General features: G+C 37.0%; 1 protein-coding gene across 6 annotated transcripts in view; it reads right to left on the bottom strand.

The window, feature by feature from the left end:
- The window catches only part of zgc:172282 (leucine-rich repeat and fibronectin type III domain-containing protein 1-like protein), a 281828-nt gene that overhangs the window by 115543 nt on the left and 143006 nt on the right, over positions 1-23279 (bottom strand). For all 6 annotated transcript variants that reach the window (XM_057838775.1, XM_057838778.1, XM_057838776.1 and 3 more), the window contains 6 exons: positions 9859-10075; positions 6141-6292; positions 3031-3284; positions 2658-2901; positions 2426-2583; positions 618-1004 (listed from right to left, as the gene is read on the bottom strand). In XM_057838775.1, coding sequence (XP_057694758.1) covers positions 618-1004; positions 2426-2583; positions 2658-2901; positions 3031-3284; positions 6141-6292; positions 9859-10051 — 1388 coding nt within the window. In that variant the 5' untranslated portion in view covers positions 10052-10075. The remainder of the gene's footprint in view (positions 1-617; positions 1005-2425; positions 2584-2657; positions 2902-3030; positions 3285-6140; positions 6293-9858; positions 10076-23279) is intronic.

Raw genomic sequence — 23279 nt, 5'->3', positions numbered from 1 at the left:
TGTAAATGTGTTCAACAGTCATCCCCCTCAAATGTGGTTTGCTTAGATCAGGGGTGCCCAAGTCCGGTACTCGAGAGCCCCGATCCAGCTTGTTTTCCATGTCTCCCTCCTTGAACACACCTGAATCAAATGATCAGCTCATCAGTAAGCTCTGCAGGAGCCTGATAATGATCCTGATTATTTGAGTCAGGTGTGTTGGAGGAGGGAGAAATGGAACATACTGTAAGCTGGATAGGGGCTCTCCAACACTGGACTTGAGCACCCCTGGCTTAGATTGTCAGCAGTTCTACTCCACTGCAAACTCATGTTAATATATTATATTTGTATATATGATATTTTCAGTTGATTAGACATTTCTCAATGCATGAGTTGATACTCTATTTGTATCATCAATAATCTGCTCTCATTCACACAGTAGCCACAGCAGAACCCCCTGATCATCAAGAAATATACATAGACACTCAACAGCATATTTGCGCCCGCCTTAGGGGCTTCATAGGAAAAAAAACAAAAAAAACAAACTAAAAATCATAAATGTATGTATGTATGTATGTACTGTATGTATGTACACACAGTATATTGCTATCGTTATTATTTTGACATATAGGCAGACTGACCTGTACACCAGTGTGTCATCCCCTGAGCTGTTGTACTGGACTTGGAACATCCTGACACCTGACATAGTTGTCTGACTGCTCCATCTAATGAGGGCAGAGTTTCCAGTCAGCTCCACCAAGGAAACCCTACGATCTCCTGCTCTGGTCTCATTGTTCGGCATCAAGGCTTTAGACGAGGTTAGAATGTCAGAAGGGGCAGGTTCTCTGGCCTCTGATGGGTCTCTGCTACGACTTGTGCTATTTGCTAGATGGGGCATTGGTGTAACAACCAGTTCCACTCTTCCTGTGGATTCACCTGCTGCATTAGAGGCAATGCAAGTGAAGTTTCCAGAATCCTTCAGTGATGTGACATTGATCTCCAAGCTTCCATTAGGGAAAACCAATGTTCTGAAAGAAATCAGAAATAAATATTGTAATTTGTGTTCTAAATGTTTAAATTTGTGAAACACAGTAAGCAAATTTGCCTCAGAGTTAAAAGGGCTGGCTTCAATAGTTGGTTCAGAGGTTAAAGTATGGACTTTGTATCTGCTAACTTTTTATTTTTTATTTTTTAATTTTTATTTATCTATTTATTTATTTTTAACATACATTAACGGAAGACTCATCAGGGCATACTGCATGTGAGAATTATTGGTTGTGTCTATGCATATCATAGAAATCATAGTCCACCTATTCCACCATACTATGTGGAATATGCTTCCGGAAATTCGTCAACCAAAACATGATAAGCGGTAAAAATATGGATAGCTGGCAAAGGTGAATGCTCTAAGACTGCAAGGGAAGCTCAGCTTCCCCTAAAATGACAAAAAATAGGTGATCAAATACATACTGTTTTGTGTACTTGTCCAATTGACCAAATATGCGCTACAACGTGCTCAACATTTGTTCAGAATCAGTTATTTTGTCACTGGTTACCACGCGACTTACTTTTCGTTCATTCACGCAGCTTCACTGTTATTTAAGCAGTGTGGACGCTGTGCATCTCCAGAGTTGGGAGTGCACTGTCCCACTATTGTAAAACGAGACGAGTCATTGGCTAAAAGCTGGGTTTGTCCCGTTCATCGGATGCAGTGCGTCTATGGAAATTTATGGGCAGTGGGCAGTGCTTGGCTGGCCCAGACACGCTGCTTCTCTGCAAGATGATTGGATGATCTTGTTGTTTGAACGCCCATGGTGGCATTTTTCAAATTTGATTCTGTTGCTCTGAGTTGAACCGGAGACTTTCCTAGTGACATTTTCTTTGCTAAAAACGACTAGCCAAAAATCGAGCTTGTGTTTCTGGTATTTTGTTTCTTTTGTTGCTGCTTGTGTTTGTTGACTGATTTCTGTCACTAGTTTCTTTCCCTACCAAGCAGCGGGTACCGCTAAGCCCCTCCACCATTACAAGGCACTCTTAGGCGGACACAATTTGAGGTTCCACTCTTTGAAATACCAGCATCTGCCACTTATAGCCGGATATTTCAGCATGATGGAACACATTGAAGCAAGTAAGGATTTTTTTGGCAGGATATAGCAATGAATTCGGCTTTGACTTGAGAATTTCCATTTTTCTTCAGCGTATCTGTGTCCCAGGATTTGCAGGTACCTTTAATGTTTTATTGCTAAAATCCATTAAGTACAAATGTGGTTGCAATGTTTTGCTCAGTTGTTCAAACTCATTTATTGAATGTGACTTTCGATTATTTGACCAATACAGTACAACTGTACCTAAAATAGTCGTAACCCCCTCCAACTCCCCACATAATTACTATACGGTCTGCAATAAGTCCACAGTATAGACTATTATGGTTTAGAGCTCAGGCAATTACCTTGTGCCATTAGATATTAGTCTCCCTTCTGGACTGATCCAGTGCACTTCTGGTTCTGGATCCCCATTTGCTTTGCATTTGAGACTGGTAGGTTGGCCCTCTAATGACACAGTCTGGGGCGATTTACGGGTTAACACTGGTGGATCACAAATAAATTCCTATGGGGAGAAAGCATACATTTAATTTGTTTGTTAGTTTTTCTATATACATTTGTTAGGAACTACAATCCAACCTCTTCAGGTATTGTCCAGAAGTATTTGGCACTAAGGTCTTGAGGTGACGCACACGTCTCCAAATCATCCTCTCGGGTCAGTCTTCTCAACCACAAGAGTTCGCAATTGCAATGGAGTGGGTTTCCACCAAAACTCAAAACCAAGGATGACAGGGGGCTGCCTTTAGATTTTGCATAAACTGGGATTCTCAGGAATAGGGGGTCAGGAGGAATTTTTTTCAATTTATTAGATGTCATGTCCAATCTGTAAAAATAACAGAGTATGTATAGACAGAGATAAGTTATTATTTCAATAATGTCACAATATCAGCAAAGAGAATACACATTTTAAACATCATGCTATGAATTTTACAAGAAGTTATTTTTTTCTTACCTAGCAAGTTTGTGTAGGTTGGTAAAAACACCTTGGGGAACATTTTCAATAAGATTATGATCCATATTTAAAGTATTGACATTTGTGAGGCGGCCAATTGTGTCCCAAGGAACTTTTATGAGATTATTGTAGCTAAGGTCCAAATCCTCTAGTGTGGACAGGAAGTCATCAAAAGCATGGGGAGATATGGCATGGAGTTGGTTATTGGCCAGAATTAAATGGCGAAGGTTGGTAAGGCCTTTGAAATGATCATCCTAAAATGAGAAAAAATAAAATAAATAAACACATATCTGTACTTATATATAAAAATTTAACTTTGCGTGTGTGTGTTCATTCCCAATGGACTCTGAAACGGTTGGGTGGATTTTCACAAAATTTTACTCAATTGTACTTTATGTTTCTGGGAGGTTCTTGAATGGGTTTGATATCGATAGGCCTCCATTTAGAGTTGAAAATTAATTATGTCAAACAAGTGTCAATTAACAATGTTATTTGGACTTTGTAAAGCCATTTACGTGTGTGTGTGTGTGTGTGTGTGTGTGTGTGCGCGCGCGTGTGTGTGTGTATATATATATATATATATATATATATATATATATATATATATATATATATATATATATATATATATATTAGGACTGTCAAAATTATCGCGTTAACGGGCGTTAATTAATTTTTTAAATTAATCACGTTAAAATATTTGACGCAATTAACGCAGATGTCCCGCTCAGACAAATTTAAATGACTGTTCAGTGAAAAGCTCACTTGTTGTTATGGAGTTATGCCGCCCTCTGCTGGCGGTTGGGTGAATGACCATCTCGCATATTGCCTCAAACAGATTATACAATGAGGCCGTTTATGGACATTAAGAGTGAAGAGAATGCCACCGCCCGCTTGGGGGCAGCGCCGTTCCATTCTCATGTTATTTCTTCAAAACGTGGGAGAATTAGTAGTTGTGAGACGTTTATGCTGTATTCACAATGCAACGCAAATTCCTATTTGTGCTCCACACATATTTCGGTAAGTTTTCTTTCCTTTAGTGGCAATTATGTGTCTCTTGTTGTATTTTGGGTAAGATATGTACAGATATATTTAATACAGTAAAGGCGAGTGGACACAGGCGTTCTTTGGACCGCGCCGTTTATTGGCAACTCCTTCATAACAAACATACAGTGGGGAGAACAAGTATTTGAAAACCCACTGGCAGTGTATCAAATACTTGCTCTCCCCAATGTAAGTATCGTTTAGTGAAAGCACAACAAAAATATTATTCCTATCTCTCCCAAAAAAAAAAAAAAAAAATCACAAAAAGAAAAGCACTTCAGTCTATAGTAATGAGGCCCTATTCTTAAACAACAATGCAAAATGAACTGGCATTCCATATCAAAATAGCTATGCAAAATACACGTAAAACTTTGGTCACTCTATTTTTATTATTGTTATTTTTATTCTTCTTATTATTATATTAACTCTACTTTTGATTTTATTTTATTTTATTTATTTATTTATTTTTTTTTTAACCTGTCCTGTTCAGCTGTTTGACACAGAGAATGGAAGTCTAAGTGCCCGGATTCTGAACAGTTTTAATGTTTCACATTGAGAGTCTGACACACTCCCATTGTGATCATTCAAAATACCTTTTTATTATGACAAAGCAGCGAACAGGAAGGGATTTTGGGGGGAAAGAAGAAAAGAAATACACGAGAAGAAAAGAAACACATACACAAACAACAACAAGAAATACATTGAACATCTAAATTAGTTACTAATATGCTGGTGCTATCGTCAGCGAGATGTATTTCCGGTTTACACCATGTGGGGGCCTATTGGCCAGGGAAAGAGGAGGATGGGGGTGGGGGTGTCTATAAGACTATAAGCTAAGTGATTGAAAGGGGTAGAGTGTACACAAATCAGTTCTTTGATCTAGAACCCAGTAATCGTGTGAATCTCTTATGAGTGTAAGCCCGTTGGCGACCAAACCTACGCCGCCGTATCGCCAATCCCAGCACCGGGACCCCCAACCCGAGCATGCCCTACCACATCCAGCAGCACGCAAGCCCCACCGGGCGCGCGACAGCCACGCAGACGGGCGGAGAAACCGCGCGGGCGCCAACCCAGGGCCACGGCCCCCACCCAGCCAGCCCGGGGAGGGAGGGCGGGCGCGTGGGCGGGGGGGGCCATGCGCAGCTCTACTTTTGATTGAAAATTTTACAAATGTTATTAAAACGAAAACATGAAGAGGGGTTTTAATATAAAATTACTATAACTTGTAACTATAACATTTATCGTTTAAGAACTACAAGTCTTTCTATCCGTGGATCACTTTAACAGAAAGAATGTTAATGCCATTTGTGGGTTTATTGTTACAATAAACAAATACAGTACTTATGTACAGTATGTTGTATGTATATATCCGTCGTGTGTCTTATCTTTCCATTCCAACAATAATTTACATAAAAACATGGCATATTTTAGAGATGGTTTGAATTGCGATTAATTGCGATTAATTACGATTAATTAATTTTTAAGCTGTAATTAACTCGATTAAAAATTTTAATCGTTTGACAGCCCTAATATATATATATATATATATATATATATATATATATATATATATATATATATATATATATATATATATATATATATATATATACTGTATATATACACATATTCATGAACAGGGGGTCACAGCACTGGGTGGAAACGTGTGGAAATAATACCCCAACCAAATGAATATCATCTAAAAAAATATTAAGTGCCCAAGCCCAAAATTACAGGGACACTCATCATTTTTCCCCTTCTTCCCTAGCACACCCAATGGATTTCTCCTCAACTTTCAACACTTCTCCAACACTGTGTTCGTATAGTGTACGGAGTCAAAATGTTGTGCTTTAAGCTCCTTTTAAAGTCAATTGTATTACCTAATTTAAGAATAAAATATGCTGAGAAAACTGCAGTAAGCAATAATGCAAGTTACTGAATGTACAAATATCTTGTGAATCATTTTTCATTACGTGTATACTACACAATTGGATATTCATTTTTTTTTGTTGTGTAACTTGAGTATTGCAATTAAAAACAATCAACAATTCATCCATTCAGTTTACCTTAATAACAGTTAATCTATTTGAGTCTAAATGGAGCGCTCTTAGTCGCCGAAGGTCACTGAAAGCTGAGGGAAGGATCTGACTGATGGTATTTCTGGACAGAGTCAGATGCAACAGGCTGGTCATGTTAGCAAAGTCCTTCCTACGAACAGCTAGAAAACAACAGACACAAAATTAGTGCATTGACCATAAAAATGAAGAGACATTAAACGAGATATGAAAAACAACAAACACAACAATTTTTGATGAATTTTATGAAAAAATGTTCGGTATCCTGAGTGTGCCCGCAAAAAAGTGTGAAAAAAAAATAAAATAATAATAATATATATATATATATATATATATATATATATATATATATATATATATATATATATATATATATATATATATATATATATATATATATATATATATATATATATAATATGCTGTAAGAAACCTATTCTGCCAAAGTTTTTCAAAGTGTTTTTTTTACAGAGTTGCCCTTTAAGATACGCTTGATTGCTGTTATCTAGAAGCATTAGTTTTGATAAGTGGCACCTTAACGTTTGGTCAAGTTGCTGAAGAGGTCTAAAAGGGCTTCACGGCCAGTAGTTATTAATAACTGGTAACATCAACCATTTCTTTCTCCATCCAGATGGGTCATAGAAACAAAATGGTTGCACTTGCCATTGGCTGAGCAGACTTTTGGGGGTTGTGAGCAACAGATGCTCACCTTTATGAGATTTGGCTGCATCATCAAAACAATTTGAGTTTTGGCATGGAAAGATATGTACAGTGCCTTATTTTCTATTGTTTTTTTTTTTGTTTTTTTCCCTAAATGCCTTTGTTTCCGGTTCAGTCAGTGGCAACACCTTATACCTAAGATAATAGCTTCAACCTAAAAACATTACATATACTATTATGGATATATATTATATAGAGTGGGGCAAATAAGTATTTACCGGTAGTCAACAACCAATTGTGCAAGTTCTCTTACTTGAAAAAATGAGAGAGGCCTGTAATTGTCAACATGGGTAAACCTCAACCATGAGAGACAGAATGTGGAAAAAAAACAGAAAATCACATTGTTTGATTTTTAAAGAATTTATTTCCAAATTAGAGTGGAAAAAGCATTTGGTCACTTACAAACAAGCAAGATTTCTGGCTGTGAAAGAGGTCTAACTTCTTCTAACGAGGTCTAACGAGGCTCCACTCGTTACCTGTATTAATGGCACCTGTTTTAACTTATTATCGGTATGAAAGACACCAGTCCACAAACTCAGTCAGTCACACTCCAAACTCTACTATGGCCAGGACCAAAGAGCTGTCGAAGGACACCAGAGACAAAATTGTAGACCTGCACCAGGCTGGGAAGACTGAATCAGCAATAGGTAAAAAACGATTGGTGTAAAGAAATCAACTGTGGGAGCAATTATTAGAAAATGGAAAACATACAAGACCACTGATATTCTCCCTCGATCTTGGGCTCCATGTAAGATCTCACCCCGTGGCGTCAAAATAATAACAAGAACGGTGAGCAAAAATTCGAGAACCACACGGGGGCACCTAGTGAATGACCTACAGAGAGCTGGGACCACAATAACAAAGGCTACTATTAGTAACACAATGCGCCGCCAGGGACTCGAATCCTGCACTGCCAGATGTGTCCCCCTGCTAAAGAAAGTACACGTCCAGGCCCGTCTGTGACTCGCTAGAGAGCATTTGGATGATCCAGAAGAGGACTGGGAGAATGTGTTGTGGTCAGATGAAACCAAAATAGAACTTTTTGGTAGAAACACAGGTTCTCATGTTTGGAAGAGAAAGAATACTGAATTGCATCCGAAGAACACCATACCCACTGTGAAGCATGGGGGTGGAAACATCATGCTTTGGGGCTGTTTTTCTGCAAAGGGACCAGGACGACTGATCTGTGTAAAGGAATGAATGGGGCCATGTATCGAGAGATTTTGAGTGAAACTCTCCTTCAGTCAGCAAGGGCATTGAAGATCAGACGTGGCTGGGCCTTTCAGCATGACAATGATCCCAAACACACAGCCAGTGCAACAAAGGAGTGGCTTCGTAAGAAGCATTTCAAAGTCCTAGAGTGGCCTAGTCAGTCTCCAGATCTCAACCCCATAGAAAATCTGTGGCGGAAGTTGAAAGTCTGTGTTGCCCAACGAGAGCCCCCAAACATCATTGCTCTAGAGGAGATCTGCATGGAGGAATGGGCCAAAATACAAGCAACAACCAGATGAACTTTTGGTATTGACCAAATACTTATTTTCCACCATGATTTGCAAATAAATTCTTTAAAAATTAACCAATGTGATTTTCTGTTTTTTTCCCCCACATTCTGTCTCTCATGGTTGAGGTTCACCCATGTTTGACAATTACAGGCCTCTCTAATATTTTCAAGTGGGAGAACTTGCACAATTAGTGGTTGACTAAATACTTATTTGCCCCACTGTATAAATATATATTTAAATGGGTATAGAAAGGACCTTATTGATGACTGAATGCCATGTTTTTCAGTCATAAAATGAAATACACCGTCATGTTTGTTGCAATTTAGCACGTTAACAAGATTCTCTTAAATATTATGTGCATGAGTAAGTAATTAGCAAGAAACTATAACACTAAAACCCTGAAAGTACAACCAGAAGGGGACTGTATGACCTAAAAAATTACAGCTGTGTAACAAGGAACAGGCAGAAGCGGTACACGCTCACTTGGATAACTCTTGTTTTGCCTCGTTGTGTCCCTTTCACTCAAGCTCTGCTTGGTACTAGAAATCCATCAAAAAGATGTGCACGTTGCGAATTGTCATTTTTTTGTTGATCATTTACCATTTTTTCGACTATAAGGGAAACATAAAATATTTTCTTTTTTCCCCCCAAATTACAGTACGTTTTATCATCCAGTTAATCTTATCTATGTTTTCTGGTGATGTTTAAGTACTCTGAAGTTATTTTGTTGGAGCCTTACTCTATCATACTGCTTCATTAAAGTGTTCAGATTCATCATTCACCAAACCATAATTAAAACAATAAAAAAATAAGCAATAACGACAATGTTCAAAGATAAAAAAACAAATGAAAAACATTGACGCACTAATGGTGGTGCGCCTTATAACCCAGTGTGTAGTCCGAAAATACAGTCATCATTTAACGGTTGTGAAAAATAAAATTGTTCCTCCGTGTGTACTCAGTTTCTGTGCCAAATTTGGTGGTTGTCCTGCTTAAATAAATGCTAGTTGCTCAGGACAAGTGGAGGGTAACATACATTTTCCTGGTCAAGTCGCAATTTCCTGGAAATGAGATATAGGTAAAATTTCTTAAAATGTAACTGGAAAGTACTTTGGTGCATCTTTAGACTAATTTTGCTATGACAGGTCACAAATTACCATGCACTTCTCTCCCACTCAGTGTTTTGTTTAAAAATGCTTTTCTTTCTGCGTCAGAGTGCTGTTGCACCTCAGGTAAGTGCAGCCCATTTTATTTTCCCAACACACAAATATAATACCATCAGAACATGGTACAGGCCAAACTACATTTTCTTTGGCTACTCTACTGTGTGTGTGCTACATACAGTAATCAATTCCCAAGTGTTTTGTACACTCCTACTACTAATGGTATGTGTCGTATGAACAGTATGCTGTTGTTTTACAAATGATAGACAACCTACTACAGTATAATTGCCATAGGGTAGGAAGAAAATATTGTCACCGTACTACCTGTGATGAAGTTCTCTTGAAGCCGGAGCTCCACGGTACGTCGGTCTATGGCAACAGGGACAAATAGCAAGCCTGTTTTAGAGCACAGTATAGCAAGCGATGGTGAAAGGCCCTGGCACATACAACGTTTTGGACATTGCTGTCCCTTGCATGCTGCCGCCAGCAACAGCAAAGACAACCACAGCCGTTCCATGATCGTCCCCTTGAAACACAGCGACTGGAAGACACAAATCAGAGAAAACATAATGTATGTTTATATCACTTAGGTAAATCACTTACTATGGTAAAGCCGACTTGAGTGCTGAAGTGCAGTTAGAAGGAGCCATCTCTAGATCAACATAGCCAATATAGTAAATTATATAGGTACTACTCAGAAAATTAGAATATCCTTAAAAGGCTGTTGTAATTCTGCAATTGAACTTGAAAGTGAATTTGACAATAGATGAATGAATAAAATGCAAATCAAGATATTTCAAGTTTTATTTCTTTTTCTCTTCGAATCTACAAAACTGAAGCTTTAGTATTCTTTTTTATTTTTTATTTTGGGGTCTTAATCAGCAAAGTTACAACATGGAATTGCTTGAAATATGCCAATTTGCGTGTATTGGCTCAACAAAATTTGTTGGTTTCATTTTTTTAAGATATTAAATTGTCAAAATAAAACAACTTGATATTCGAATTTTTCGCATATTACCCGTACTTACAGTACATATTGTGAAATTATCCACCTTTGTAGTCTTTTACTTTGCATAACTTCAGCCAGTCCATGTTGCATTCATACTGTAATTGTGATTGATTGGCAGGCAAACATTATTTGGTGTGTATGTTGGCATTTGTGTCAGCTTCCCACTGACCCTGAACACAATTAATGGTTAGAAAACTGGATAGATGGAACTGTCAAGCCTTTTTTTTTTTTGAAACTTTAATGTGCTTTTCTGTTGTACTATTTACATCATAAAAAGAGAAAAAGCTACAGAGTACATCCATTTTCTATGCTGGTTCTCCTTATTAGGGTCACAGGTTAGATCTCAATCCTCTCCCAGATGAATTCAGGCGAGAGGCGCAGTACACTGGATGTGCTGCTGACAAATCCACATTCATAAGTCTTCAACTAACCCACTTAACTCTTTTTTTCAGGAAACAGAAAAAACAAAGAACAACAATATATATATATTTTTACTGTAGTTTGTTCTTAATTTGAGAATTTGACATGTAAACACTACACAGGAAGCCCATAACCCCCCCCCCCAAAAAAAAAAAAAAAAAAAAAAAAAGTCCAATTTGTTTCTTCTCTTAGCTGACCTGCTAACTATTGTGTAAATGTCAGTCATGTGAGTTAGCATATACAGTGTAAGTCACTAAAGTTCAGTAGTATCAATATATTTAAATAGATTTGGCTATGCACAGATAGGCTGGCAGTCTATCAGATCTGAGAAAAATACCATGCTTCCTCTATGTCATTCAGTTTTTATCATTCAAAGGTAAGAGTGAGCTGGTATAACCCTTGAAGGACAGTGAGTTTATGATGACAATTGATAATTGACTTAACAACTAACTTTTTAAAGTGCTTTTGGTTTTGATATTTTAAGCTGCTGTTAAAATGAAAAAAAAAAAAGTAATTTCTCATTTTGAAATTTAAATGTAATTTCTGTACCCAAACTCTTAACTGTAGGCTGCACATAGAAATGAAGGTCTGTGAAATCTGACACACTATGACTCCCTACATTTGAGAGAGAGGTTTATTTTGGCAGCATTCGAGGTGATATGTCCAAATTGTTGCAAAAATTTAATGTAGCCTCTTTTCACATCACCTCCTACATCTCTTACCAACACCGCAAGGTAAACAAGCTGATCTTTGCCAAAGCTGTTAAATAGCTAGCATGACCAATTCATGATGGAGCCCAGATAACCCAACGGTGAAGGTTAGTTTGAGGTTATATTTTTAGGGAACTGTAAATTATTGTAATATCCCAAAGAGCAGATTCACCACTTTAATGCAGGCTGCATGCACATCAAAATGATTGGCATTCTACCTCGGCCATGCATTGTGTCTCTATAGTCAGTGAAAGGCTGTTATTGAATGCAATGAACAACGCCCTTCAGTCACACCCTCTATCATGGCAGTCTGTTATTGGCTCGTTACCCTCACGCCAAAATAGAACAAAATTAAAATTCATATTAAAATGAGTGGTCTAAATAGGGCTTAATTGGGCTGATTTTCTTGTAATGTTACTAATTCCATGTTGTAACACATAGACAAATGTATTAACTCTTTGCACTTTAATTCTTTGTGCTGCAAGGATTCAGCTGGCCACAGCTTTACATGCTTTGAGCTGCTAGTTATGAGACAATTTCTATTTTTGTCCTGGCTTAAAACCAATGATGTGGTTTGTGTCAGCTCATTCCAACAAACAAAATTTTTATTTTCTTGATGTTTTAACCAAATAATTAAACACAGGGAAATTACATTTTAGTACACTTCTATTAGGGATACAAATGCACAATTGTCATGGTAATACCTAATTTTAAAATGAAAATTAGCGTAACGTCTATATCAACTCATTCAATGGCGTTGACAATAGACGTCCAATCCCTTTGAACTAGGATATGACATTGAATGATCCTGTTTTATTACCGTTGACGATCACTGTCACTGGCAGCCAATGAGTTCATTTACTAAATAATACCAAAGCAGTAAAACATTTTTCTTAGTTTTAGTGTTGTAAATAGTAACATGCCAAAGTTACTGAGTGGTCAATGTTAAAATCATAGACTTCATAATATATTGACGGGACATGGGACGCAGGGCCAATTAATAGGGGGCCTATATCCGTCAAAGCTGACCGAGTGGAAACACAGAAAAAGAGCTTTTCACACTGAAAATTCTTGTGAATAAATGCTGAATCCCTGAATTCTTTATCGATATGGACGTAAAACTTTCGATTGTTGGGCAGTTAGCATTTATTTTATGCAAATATGTCGAATGTGCTGCCAGTCTTTAAGCCACTGTGGTGCCGCCTTACCACCACAAAGTGCTTTTTATATTGAAAATTCTTGTGAATGAATGCTTAAATCCCTAAATTTTTAATTGATTCTTGGTTAAAAGCAAAAAACAGGCAGTTAGCATTTATTTTACGCAAATATGTCGAATGTGCTGCCAATCTTTAGGCCACTGTGGTGCCGCCTTATCACCACAAAGAGCTTTTTACATTGAAAATTCTTGTGAATAAATGCTTAAATCACTAAATTCTTTATTGATTCTTGGTTAAAAGCAAAAAATGTATTTATTTAGTTAGAATTCATTTTACGTAAATATTGCGAACTATGATGCTAATGCCAGAGCGGTTAATTTTTCCCATTGATTTTTTTCACGTTTCAAAATGCATGCTTGGTACGAAAAATATAATAATTACCTTGAATCCTCAAAAAAAATCATTCCTGAGACAATCCTTCCTGTTTGTATGGTGTACAGATTTTGTACTTTTTCAACCTAAATCCGGCGTTGGATCACTGCATGTGTTTGAAAATAAATGCGACCGACTTCGACCGACTGAAGCGGAGTGTGGGACGGCCCCCTCCTTGAAGGCGTGGCCCAGTGTCTGGGGAATGTGTCCCGTCAATATCAATATTAAGTCTATGGTTAAAATAGTTTATTTTCAAGCAGATGTTTTTCTACTATCATAAAAGTTAGCCAGTGAAATAACGTACCCAAGGCTTCAGAGACAATGGCCATTGCATAAACTGGAGCTTTTTGGCGAGTCAATTGAATTCTGTGTTTACGGACGGAACTTTTGGAGGAAGCTCAGATACTGTATGTTCGGGGGCTGGTTTCCAGTATCTGCAAAAGTATCTTGAATTAAAAAAAAAAAAAATGCAATATTATTACTATCAAATTAATCTGCAGTAAAATGTTGACATTGTAAGTATGAAACCTCATGTGTTCTCTATGCATGATACTTTCAAGTTATCTTCTATGGGTCATGATCCTAACTTTTCTAAACATTTGTGGACAGATCACACAGTCTGGGGAAGACACTTTTTCAACCAAGAACAACTGCAGCAGTTTATTTATAAGTATTGGGCCAACTTGCTTATTGACCAGAAATTTCAGTCTCAGAGTTACGGAAATATTGTAGATTGGTTGCAATGATTGCTCATTGTCGCCCACCCCAAACAAACCAAGACTATTTATTGAACCAAGGCGAAGGCTTTTGGTAAGAAAAAAAAAAAAAAAAAAAAAAAAAATATATATATATATATATATATATATATATATATATATATATATATATATATATATATATATATATATATATATATATATATATATATATATATATATATATATGAGGGGGGGTAAATAAATAAATAAAAACTACATATGTATGGATAGCTCTGACCCCAATGAACATTTTGACTTGCTGAAAGAAAGAAGAATTTTAAAAACTGTCATTGTCCAAAAAAAAAAATTGTCATGCATAGAAAATTTTGTTGTTAATTAATTAATCGTAATTAATCGCAATTAATTGCAATTCAAACCATCTATAAAATATGCCATATTTTTCTGTAAATTATTGTTTGAATGGAAAGATAAGACACAAGATGGATATATACATTCAACATACGGTACATAAGGACTGTATTTGTTTATTATAACAATAAACAAGATGGCATTAACATTATTAACATTCTGTTAAAGCGATCCATGGATAGAAAGACTTGTAGTTCTTAAAAGAAAAATGTTAGTACAAGTTATAGAAATTTTATATTAAAATCCCTCTTAATGTTTTCGTTTTAATAAAATTTGTAAAATTTTCAATCAAAAAATAAACTAGTAGCCCGCCATTGTTGATGTCAATAATTACTTACACAATGCTCATGGGTGCTGAAGCCTATAAAATCAGTGGCACCCAAGCGTCAGCAAAGGGCGGCAAAACTCCATAAAACACAATTAACAAGTGAGCGTTTCACTGTAACGTCATTTAAATGTGCTTGAGCGGGGCATCAGCGTTAATTGCGTCAAATATTTTAACGTGATTAATTTAAAAAATTAATTAACGCCTGTTAACGCGCTAATTTTGACAGCCCTAATATAAATATTTATATACTGTACACAGCAGAGTTAGTTTTCTCCATAGCCCTTCTATGGGCTTGTGTTGTCCTAAGTGTGTGTGTGTGTGTGGTGGGGCTAATAGATAAATAAAAACTACATATGTATGGATAGCTCAGACCCTAATGAACATTTTGAGTTGTTGAAAGAAAAAAAAATTCAAAAATGACTTAGTTATCACACCCCAAAGTAGCCTTACATATTATGTAAAATAACGCGAGCGGGGTAAAAACAATAACATCGCATGAGGTTTAAGAAGGACATAATAAAAAAATATGAGCGTTGTGTCCGCGTCACTGAACTGCCCCGACAATACAGCTGGAATATGTCTACGGTCTCAACGGTCCTCAAGCAGATGTACCCTCCTCTAAATCCACCCACCGTCTCCTCCGATGTCCGTTCGCCAGTCTATATACAGTAAGATAGTTGGGGAATAAAAAGAACTGTTTTTATTGTTACCATTCATATTAATATTCCGATTTTCATTATACAGTAATTTATTTGTTTTGCTATGTGTAATTGCTATTTGCAATTGTACCTGTTGTATTTATTAGGATTTAGCGTAGGTTTTTGGGCTGTGGAACAAGTTATTCGAATTATAATGTATTCTTATGGGAAAATCCCGCTCGACATACGACCATTAAAACTTACAAACCAGGGCCTGGAATGAATTAAATTTGTATTTAGAGGTACTACTGTATCTGTATTTAGGTGTGTATGCACCCTAGAGTACTCCACATGCCACAATGGAGATGGATTACCCTGTCACCCTCCTCTAGTGTACTACACTAGTGTTTGGGGTGTGTGCATGCATGTGTGGAATTTCCTCTATGTTAACCCAACCATGAAAATACTCATACAGGGTACATTTGCATGCAGGCACTGAGCTGTACTCCGTCGCCTGTGCGCATATAGAACGTTGTCTTGTATTGCTGTGTACTTTATCTTTAATATCATTTAGTTCAACATATTCACAAAAGAAAATTGAAATGTATGGTCTTAGATGACCACAATGGCTCCCACAAGCTAATTCTACCTTGCGGTCCACCAAATTAAACATATTGTTCTTCTCTCAATTACCACATATAATGGGAAACATCTTGGTGAAGATACAAAATGGCTTGGAGCAGAGAGCAGAAATTGAGCCCACTATGGCATGGCAACAAATACTGACTTGAAGACATGGAAAATGAAAGAAAAAAAAAAAGATCCTACAGAATAGGGTCTCTGTCAAAACCATTGGTGAAAGAAAGAAACAACTTGGTGGAGGCCTGTATCTTAGCAACAGTCGATGACACATGGATGGTAACAGTGAGGAGGTGGGAAGAGTATGTGTTATGGTTGTGGGGGTGTTGTGAGTGTGTGTATGGGGGCTGTGAGAAAGAACAAGATTGGTCTGGAGATCTGGCAAATAATGAGTCTGCGTCTTCGTCATAGGGTAATGGGGGGTTTGGAGGATGAACAGATTTCCCATCCCAGAGAGTGCAACTACAGGTTGCCTATAGAATACTGTTACACTTCGAGGCTACTGGTCATTAGTTTATTTTTGTCCAGGAACACCACACTGACTCTGTCCTATTACAACACACACACACACACACAGAAAAACAAATACATTATATCTGTCCATGAACACCTGACACTTGTCAATTGATAGAATCCATAAGACAACAAATAGGCAACCCTGACCAGTTTAAATGAACTAAATTAACTATCTGGTCTAACCCGGTAATTAGTGATGTCCCCAGTGGTTAATTTTCTTCTGACAATGCAAATTAAAACAGTATGTGGTAAATGTGCTGTGGTAAAGCTAGCTTGCTCCTCGTGTAGATTGTGTATTATACAAACAATAACAGGAAATGATTGCAACTTTGACGTAAAACTTTAAAATAGACAGTAATTTTGTCATTATATTGCTGTCTATACACTTACATTAGCATGTACTAGGATTTTGTACGTACTGTACCTCAAGCGAGATAATTGGGAACAGAATTGCATCCAAAATGTTGGCTTGCCAATGGGTATCCCTATACCTTTTCATGTCACAGTAAAAACTTATGAAATCTACTCACATGAGAATTTGTATTTGAGAAATTTCTTCTTATCTTTCTTAAAAGATAGTTTAAGTAGTCAAAAGACATATAGTGTGGGTGGAGTACAAGTAAAGGTTCTCGGACATGGATGAACACATTCCACTGGCTTAAGAAGCTTTTGATTTTAGCCAGGTTTCCCATCATGTATTATCTTTGTTGTAAATATTTGGTTAAATGCTAATTTTAAATGCAGATTTTCTTCAATGTTTTTGTTTGCTTGTTTGGTTGCATGTTTTTGGGCTATTGACTGAAGGCTGTTTTACTTTTACATATACAGTGTTACCTCGACATATGATCGCTTCGATATCCGACGTAAAATTTGACTTGCCATTTGTTTCTACATCCAACGACATGCTCGAAATACGACGATTTATGACAGCGCCGCAGATTCTTTGCCTGCACACGTGAACGCAGTGGCTCTCTTTTCAATCTTCTCCTCCCGCGCCTTGGCGCCCTCCGTGAGCATCCTGGTATTTCCTTTTCGATATGGAGCAGCTATAGGAGTGGAAAACAAACTAAAGACAGGGGAATTGAAAAGAAACAACTGCCGCAGGAGTGGGATATGGAAAGGATTCAAATTGATTGATGTAGATACGGAAACCTGTGTCGGCTTCGCTGAATGTAAACGAATGTGGCGCTTTGGTCTCATACGAGAAATGTATTTAACAAACTTTTCCAGCGTTATTTCGTTATGTTAATGCATTTATAATAATAATTAAAATATGTAGAATATTTAAACACTGAGAAAACTCAAGTATAAAATATTAACTCCACTATCCGCCTGTTAGAACAGACACGCAAATATAAAAGATATATTTATTGAATATCCATCTTACAGTCTGATTACTGGGAGAATTCGTTACAAAACGACAGGCTTCAATTTGTTATCGTTATGTGTATATGCATCGGTATCATCACAAACGTGATCACACAAAACGCAACCACGCATCGCGTCCCCGCATTTCCTCATTCTCCTGAGTCCTTACAAATGAAACATAAAATTTCATTGTTGTTTTTTTTTTCGAGCTCGTGCCTACAAATAAAACATAAAATTTTGGGTTTTTTCGGGCTCAGGCAAGCAAATCAAGTTAATTGATTGGGCTCGGGCCGCGTCGGGCTTTAATATCTGCGGGCCGGTCGGGTAGGGCTGGATTTTTTAGGCCCAATCTAACGTCTAGCGTCATGTAATGTTAGCATACCGTACACCTATTAAGCCTGTTGTTTAAATTCCCTTTCAAGAAGACATGTCTGTTCTTGGTGCTGGATTCTAGCAAATAAATTTTTCCCCAAAAATGTGACTTATACGCCGGTGCGACTTATATATGTTTTTTTCCTTTTCATTGCGCAATTTTTGGCTGGTGGGACTTATACTCAGTTGCAACGTATAGTCCAAAAAATACGGTACTATGATAAGAATAGAAAGGTAAATGGAATATAATGGAATACTAATCCCACAATTTCATATTTTAAGCAACTTGGGCAATTATCAAGATGGTTAACAAATAAATGTTTCTCCTAAAAAGAAAAAAAAAAATAATAGAAAAATAATTTTGTCTATCAGGCTTTTAGTCAGATTTTATAGAACATGTACAAGACATACTTCCATGGATGTTGGCACATTTTGCTTTGTTCATAGTTCATAGTTTTGGCAATGCGAACCATCATGTTGAGTAAAGGGTCATGGTTCTGGCACATTTCCTTTGCTATCCAAATCTCATACCAGCTGGGTGACCAAGCTGGCAGCCCTGTAGATACTCACACAATGGCACAAACAAATCCCTAGATAAATGCACAGGGGCTGATAAACAGAGTTGTTCAAACAAAGCTTCACCTTGACTGTGTAAAAGACATACAACTAGGAGCAGGAGCACACAAACACTTGAGTGGGGATGTCTTATGCTACATGACTCTTTCTTATTCATTCACTCTGTACATTTCAAAATAGCTCACTTTTGTGCCATTTCCGACAATCTTCTCAGGGCATCATCTTTCTAAAGTAGTCTTGCCAGTACAGTACATAATGAGGTGAAACGAGCGCAGTGCAACAGTGCTTGTCAGTCAATGTTCTCTTGCAGGGTTCTTGATCCTTTTATCTTCTGTGAGCTACTTTCACACAGCAATAGTATCATGGAGCAGCTCATGTTTAGTAATATTTGTCAACACGGTGACATTTCCACAGCATACGAGTTAATATGTTTTATTGCAATTATTATGGCTATTACTTTGCGCAAATCATTCAAACATCATAATACAGAATTCACTTGGTGTAAAATAATTTAAAATCACTAATAATATATACAGTGGCCCCTTCAGAAATATGTAATTGAATAGAACCATGCACGAGAGCATATACTCAAGAAATTAAAATTTGAAAAAAGTCCAAGCGGAAACTCTGTACACATGCACCCCCCACACCCATACACACGTGGTCTCACTTTAGATAATTTTCAAAAATTAAGAACCCTGATGTAATAAAATAAATTTGTTTCAATATAAACCAAATCAGTAATTCTAAATGAGCCATCTTAATGGGTTATTTAAATTAAGAAAGAGCAGAATACAGAATTATTTAATTAACATTTAGATGCTGTTTTCACTATCAGTACATAAAGGCTAAGATGTTGTGGATTCTGGGCCCTCCTTTTTGGAGTATATTCTTCTGTATTTGCAAATGTTATTCATACTAGAGTTTTTCAGTTTTAGCTTAAATTTTACGTCTGCTTGTGCCTTGCAATTAATTGTTGACCAGTTCAGGGGACACCCTATTTCATGCCCAAATTAAGCGGGGAAGAAAACTTGCAAGGTTCAGTATAGGGAATGCAGGAATAATTAGGTGTGAACTACATTTTTAACAGCTGCACAAATACATACACTTTTATACTTATTTGGTTAAAGTGGCAGGTAGAGAAATGTGTTGTTTATGCTTTGCCTTTTGAGACCTTATGGAATAATTAGAACAGACAGCCATGCTCTGAAATTAAAATGAGGTACTACCATAAATTGAGTTTTAATGTCTTAAATAATATCGCAACACACAGCACGAACTGAACTTACAAAGCTTTGAGAATAGATGGCACATTCGGTCGAAGTAGTGTCCTGAATTGTCAGCACTGAGTTGTTGGATAGGTACTTTGTTTAACAACTAAAAAAATATTTTTTTATACATATCTTTTTTATTTACAGTATTTGACAGCTCACTGTACTTTTTTATTTTCAGCTTCACCTTTTTCGGCTTTTAATTTCATGAAGTGCTAAAAGTTTAGTTGTGACTGATGTGCTTAATATTGCAGAATGAAATAGCAAGCTTTGGAGTGATTATGTCGATTAGGGAGTAATGATATTATGTAAAATTGAAAAGGGGAGTAATAAAGATTAAAAGTAAAATTAGAATATGTAATAATGTAGCAGTGAAAAAGACAAACTGTAATTATAAAAAACAGCTCAGAATGAAGGGTATAACATACTGTTTGCAGATGCCACATAAAGCTCGCACATTCAATTGAATACACATAAGAATGTGACCATTCGTTCACACATACTGTACACGCAAAAACACAGATTTAAACAGTGCTACAAATGCATCCATATTTATCTCAAAGCCCACAGACAGTAGCCCCAAGAATCATTGTATGGCCTTAATACAATAAATTGTTTTATTGTTATTAAAAAAAAAAAAAAAAAAAAAAAAAAAAAAAAAAAAAAAAAAAAAAAAAAACAGTTCTGATGGCTTTAAGAGAGAATAACATGGAGGTTGTTGTCCTGTTTTTTTCCCCTTTTATTCATAGGAACTCAGTCTTGAAAATCAATCAAGCTATTACCTTTACAATAATATGCAATGACATGTTTATCCAAACATGTGGGCATACAAGGAGATAAGCTGCAAGGCATTAATTTAAATCCCATCAAATGGCTTCCACCATTTCGATCATGACACTTAGAAGCAGAAATTAGTGGATGATTAGACTGTACACTATATTAAGCAGTACTTGACACAAATAAGTAGAACCATACATCAGGACAGGACTCTTTAGTGGTATGCATACGTTTTTTTTTTTTTGTTTGTTTACATTGAGTTAGGATGAACCAGAAAGGCTGTAATAACAGCATTTTTAGAACAAAACAAAAAAACATATTTTTACAATAATCAAATTAAATGTGTAGGCAGCAACAATATGAAATAAAATAGCAGCTCTTCATATGTATATATTAGAGCTGTCAAATGTATCGCGTTAACGGGCGGTAATTTTTTAAAAAAAATTAATTACGTTAAAATATTTAACGCAATTAACACATGCGCGGCACGATCCACTCACGCATTGCCGCAAACAATCTGTAAGGGCGCCGTTTCACTTATATACAGAGGTTAGAGTCGGCGTTAAGTGACTGGAGTGGATACAAGCAGTCATTGGAGCAGTGCTATTATTTGGTACAAGCTTTAACATCTCTCCCACAACAACTAGAAGTATTGTGGGAAGCGACGTGGGGAAGACTAACAGGAGTTGATTTTTTTTTTTTTTAACACCCTGTATTATACCCAACGCAGAGAAGATATATCATTTGCTGCCACCACACACAGTCATGGTTGCACCACTTCCCATCATGCATTTGGGCAGAACAGTTAAGTCACTACAGTATCATTTACTGAAAGCTCAACAAATACACTAGATGTCAATATTTAGTCACGATATACAAACTCACATTTATCCTTTATGAATTACAAGTCTTTCTATCCGTGGATCCCTCTCACAGAAAGAATGTTAATAATTTTAATGCCATCTTGTGGATTTATTGTTATAAAAAACAAATATAGTACTTATGTACTGTATGTTGAATGTATATATCCGTCTTGTCTTATCTTTCCACTCCAACAATAATTTACAGAAAAATATGGCATACTTTAGAGTTGGTTTGAACTGCGATTAATTATGATTAATTAATTTTTAAGCTTTGATTAACTCGATTAAAAATTTTAATCGTTTGACAGCCCTAGTATATATTATTTTTAAATCGTAGCGCAGTACTACATTTTCAAGGTCATAAACCTTGCTAAGAAATTCCTGATAAGTGAGGAATCTTGCAGTACTGGTAAGGATGCCTTAATGTCCTTAAACACAAGCAGCAAATATATCGAGCAAATCACTGTAGATCATCAGTAGATGGGGCTTAAAGTGCATATGACACCAGAAAGCATGTTTATTTCATATTATACGCTGTATTTTATGCTCCTGAATGAAATGGACTGCTTGAATGTGTGTGGAAGCGATTTATATATGTATTCAACTTTTTGAATCCCGCGCCATGGAAATGAATGAATGAGTCTAGGATTGAGGAAGAAGGTGGATTTGACGTCAGAGAATGAGATCATCTTCATTATATAGTCATACATATGTATGCAGAAGGACTGCGTATTCAACTAATTTTGCAGATTAATTTGTTTATTTTTCGCGTCACGCCAGCCCAATGTGCGGCAAGCTTTTGCTGCTACAATGAGCCTTTTTGGTTCCCAAAGATCCTGTTCACCGCAAAGAATGGGCAAAACAAGTCCGACAATCGAGGGACCATAGGATGGACGAGGAAGTAAGATAAGTGTTTTAAATGTGTCAAATACTGGGATCATGGAACATGTTTTAATAAGGAGGTGGCTTGCATTTTGTGTGTGATGTTGCTTGCCGTCAGGATGCAGGCAGTGCTTGCATTCATTGGCCAGCACCCATGGCGTGATACCAAGCCCCCGGTTGTCAGCCGGGGAACCAGGCAGTGCTTCCCTTCATCGGCCAGCGGCCATGGCATGTGACAAGCCGCCCGATGACGGCTGGTCTGTTCGCCAAGAATGAGCCTGTATTATTATTATTATTATTTTCAGTGTTCATTCCCCTGCTCCGTCCTCGGCGATGGAGGAAGAGCGTAAACAAAAGAGGCGGCGTGAGAGCTAGGCTGCATGCTAACCCGGACTGAGCAGCTCTTCCAAATCCCACGGGACCACCCCGACTCATGTCTCTCACATGGCGGCAGAAATAATTGCCTTCACCAATCGGCTTCTCTCTGCAGCCTCCCTTTTTTTTCCTCCTCAGACTAAACTTTTTATCCCTCTTGTTGCTTTGCCATATTTGCAGAATTTGCGCGAAAGTGTTCGCATCAACTTCCATCTTTCTAATGAAAGGGGAAATTGACGTATGCCGTAAAGCAGTCAGCATATTTGTACCCTTTTTTTTGTGTGG

The sequence above is a fragment of the Corythoichthys intestinalis genome, chromosome 6, assembly GCF_030265065.1.
Source record: "Corythoichthys intestinalis isolate RoL2023-P3 chromosome 6, ASM3026506v1, whole genome shotgun sequence".
NCBI lineage: Eukaryota > Metazoa > Chordata > Actinopteri > Syngnathiformes > Syngnathidae > Corythoichthys > Corythoichthys intestinalis.
Note: the sequence above shows the minus strand (reverse complement) of the source record. Positions and strands in the feature narration are given on the sequence as shown.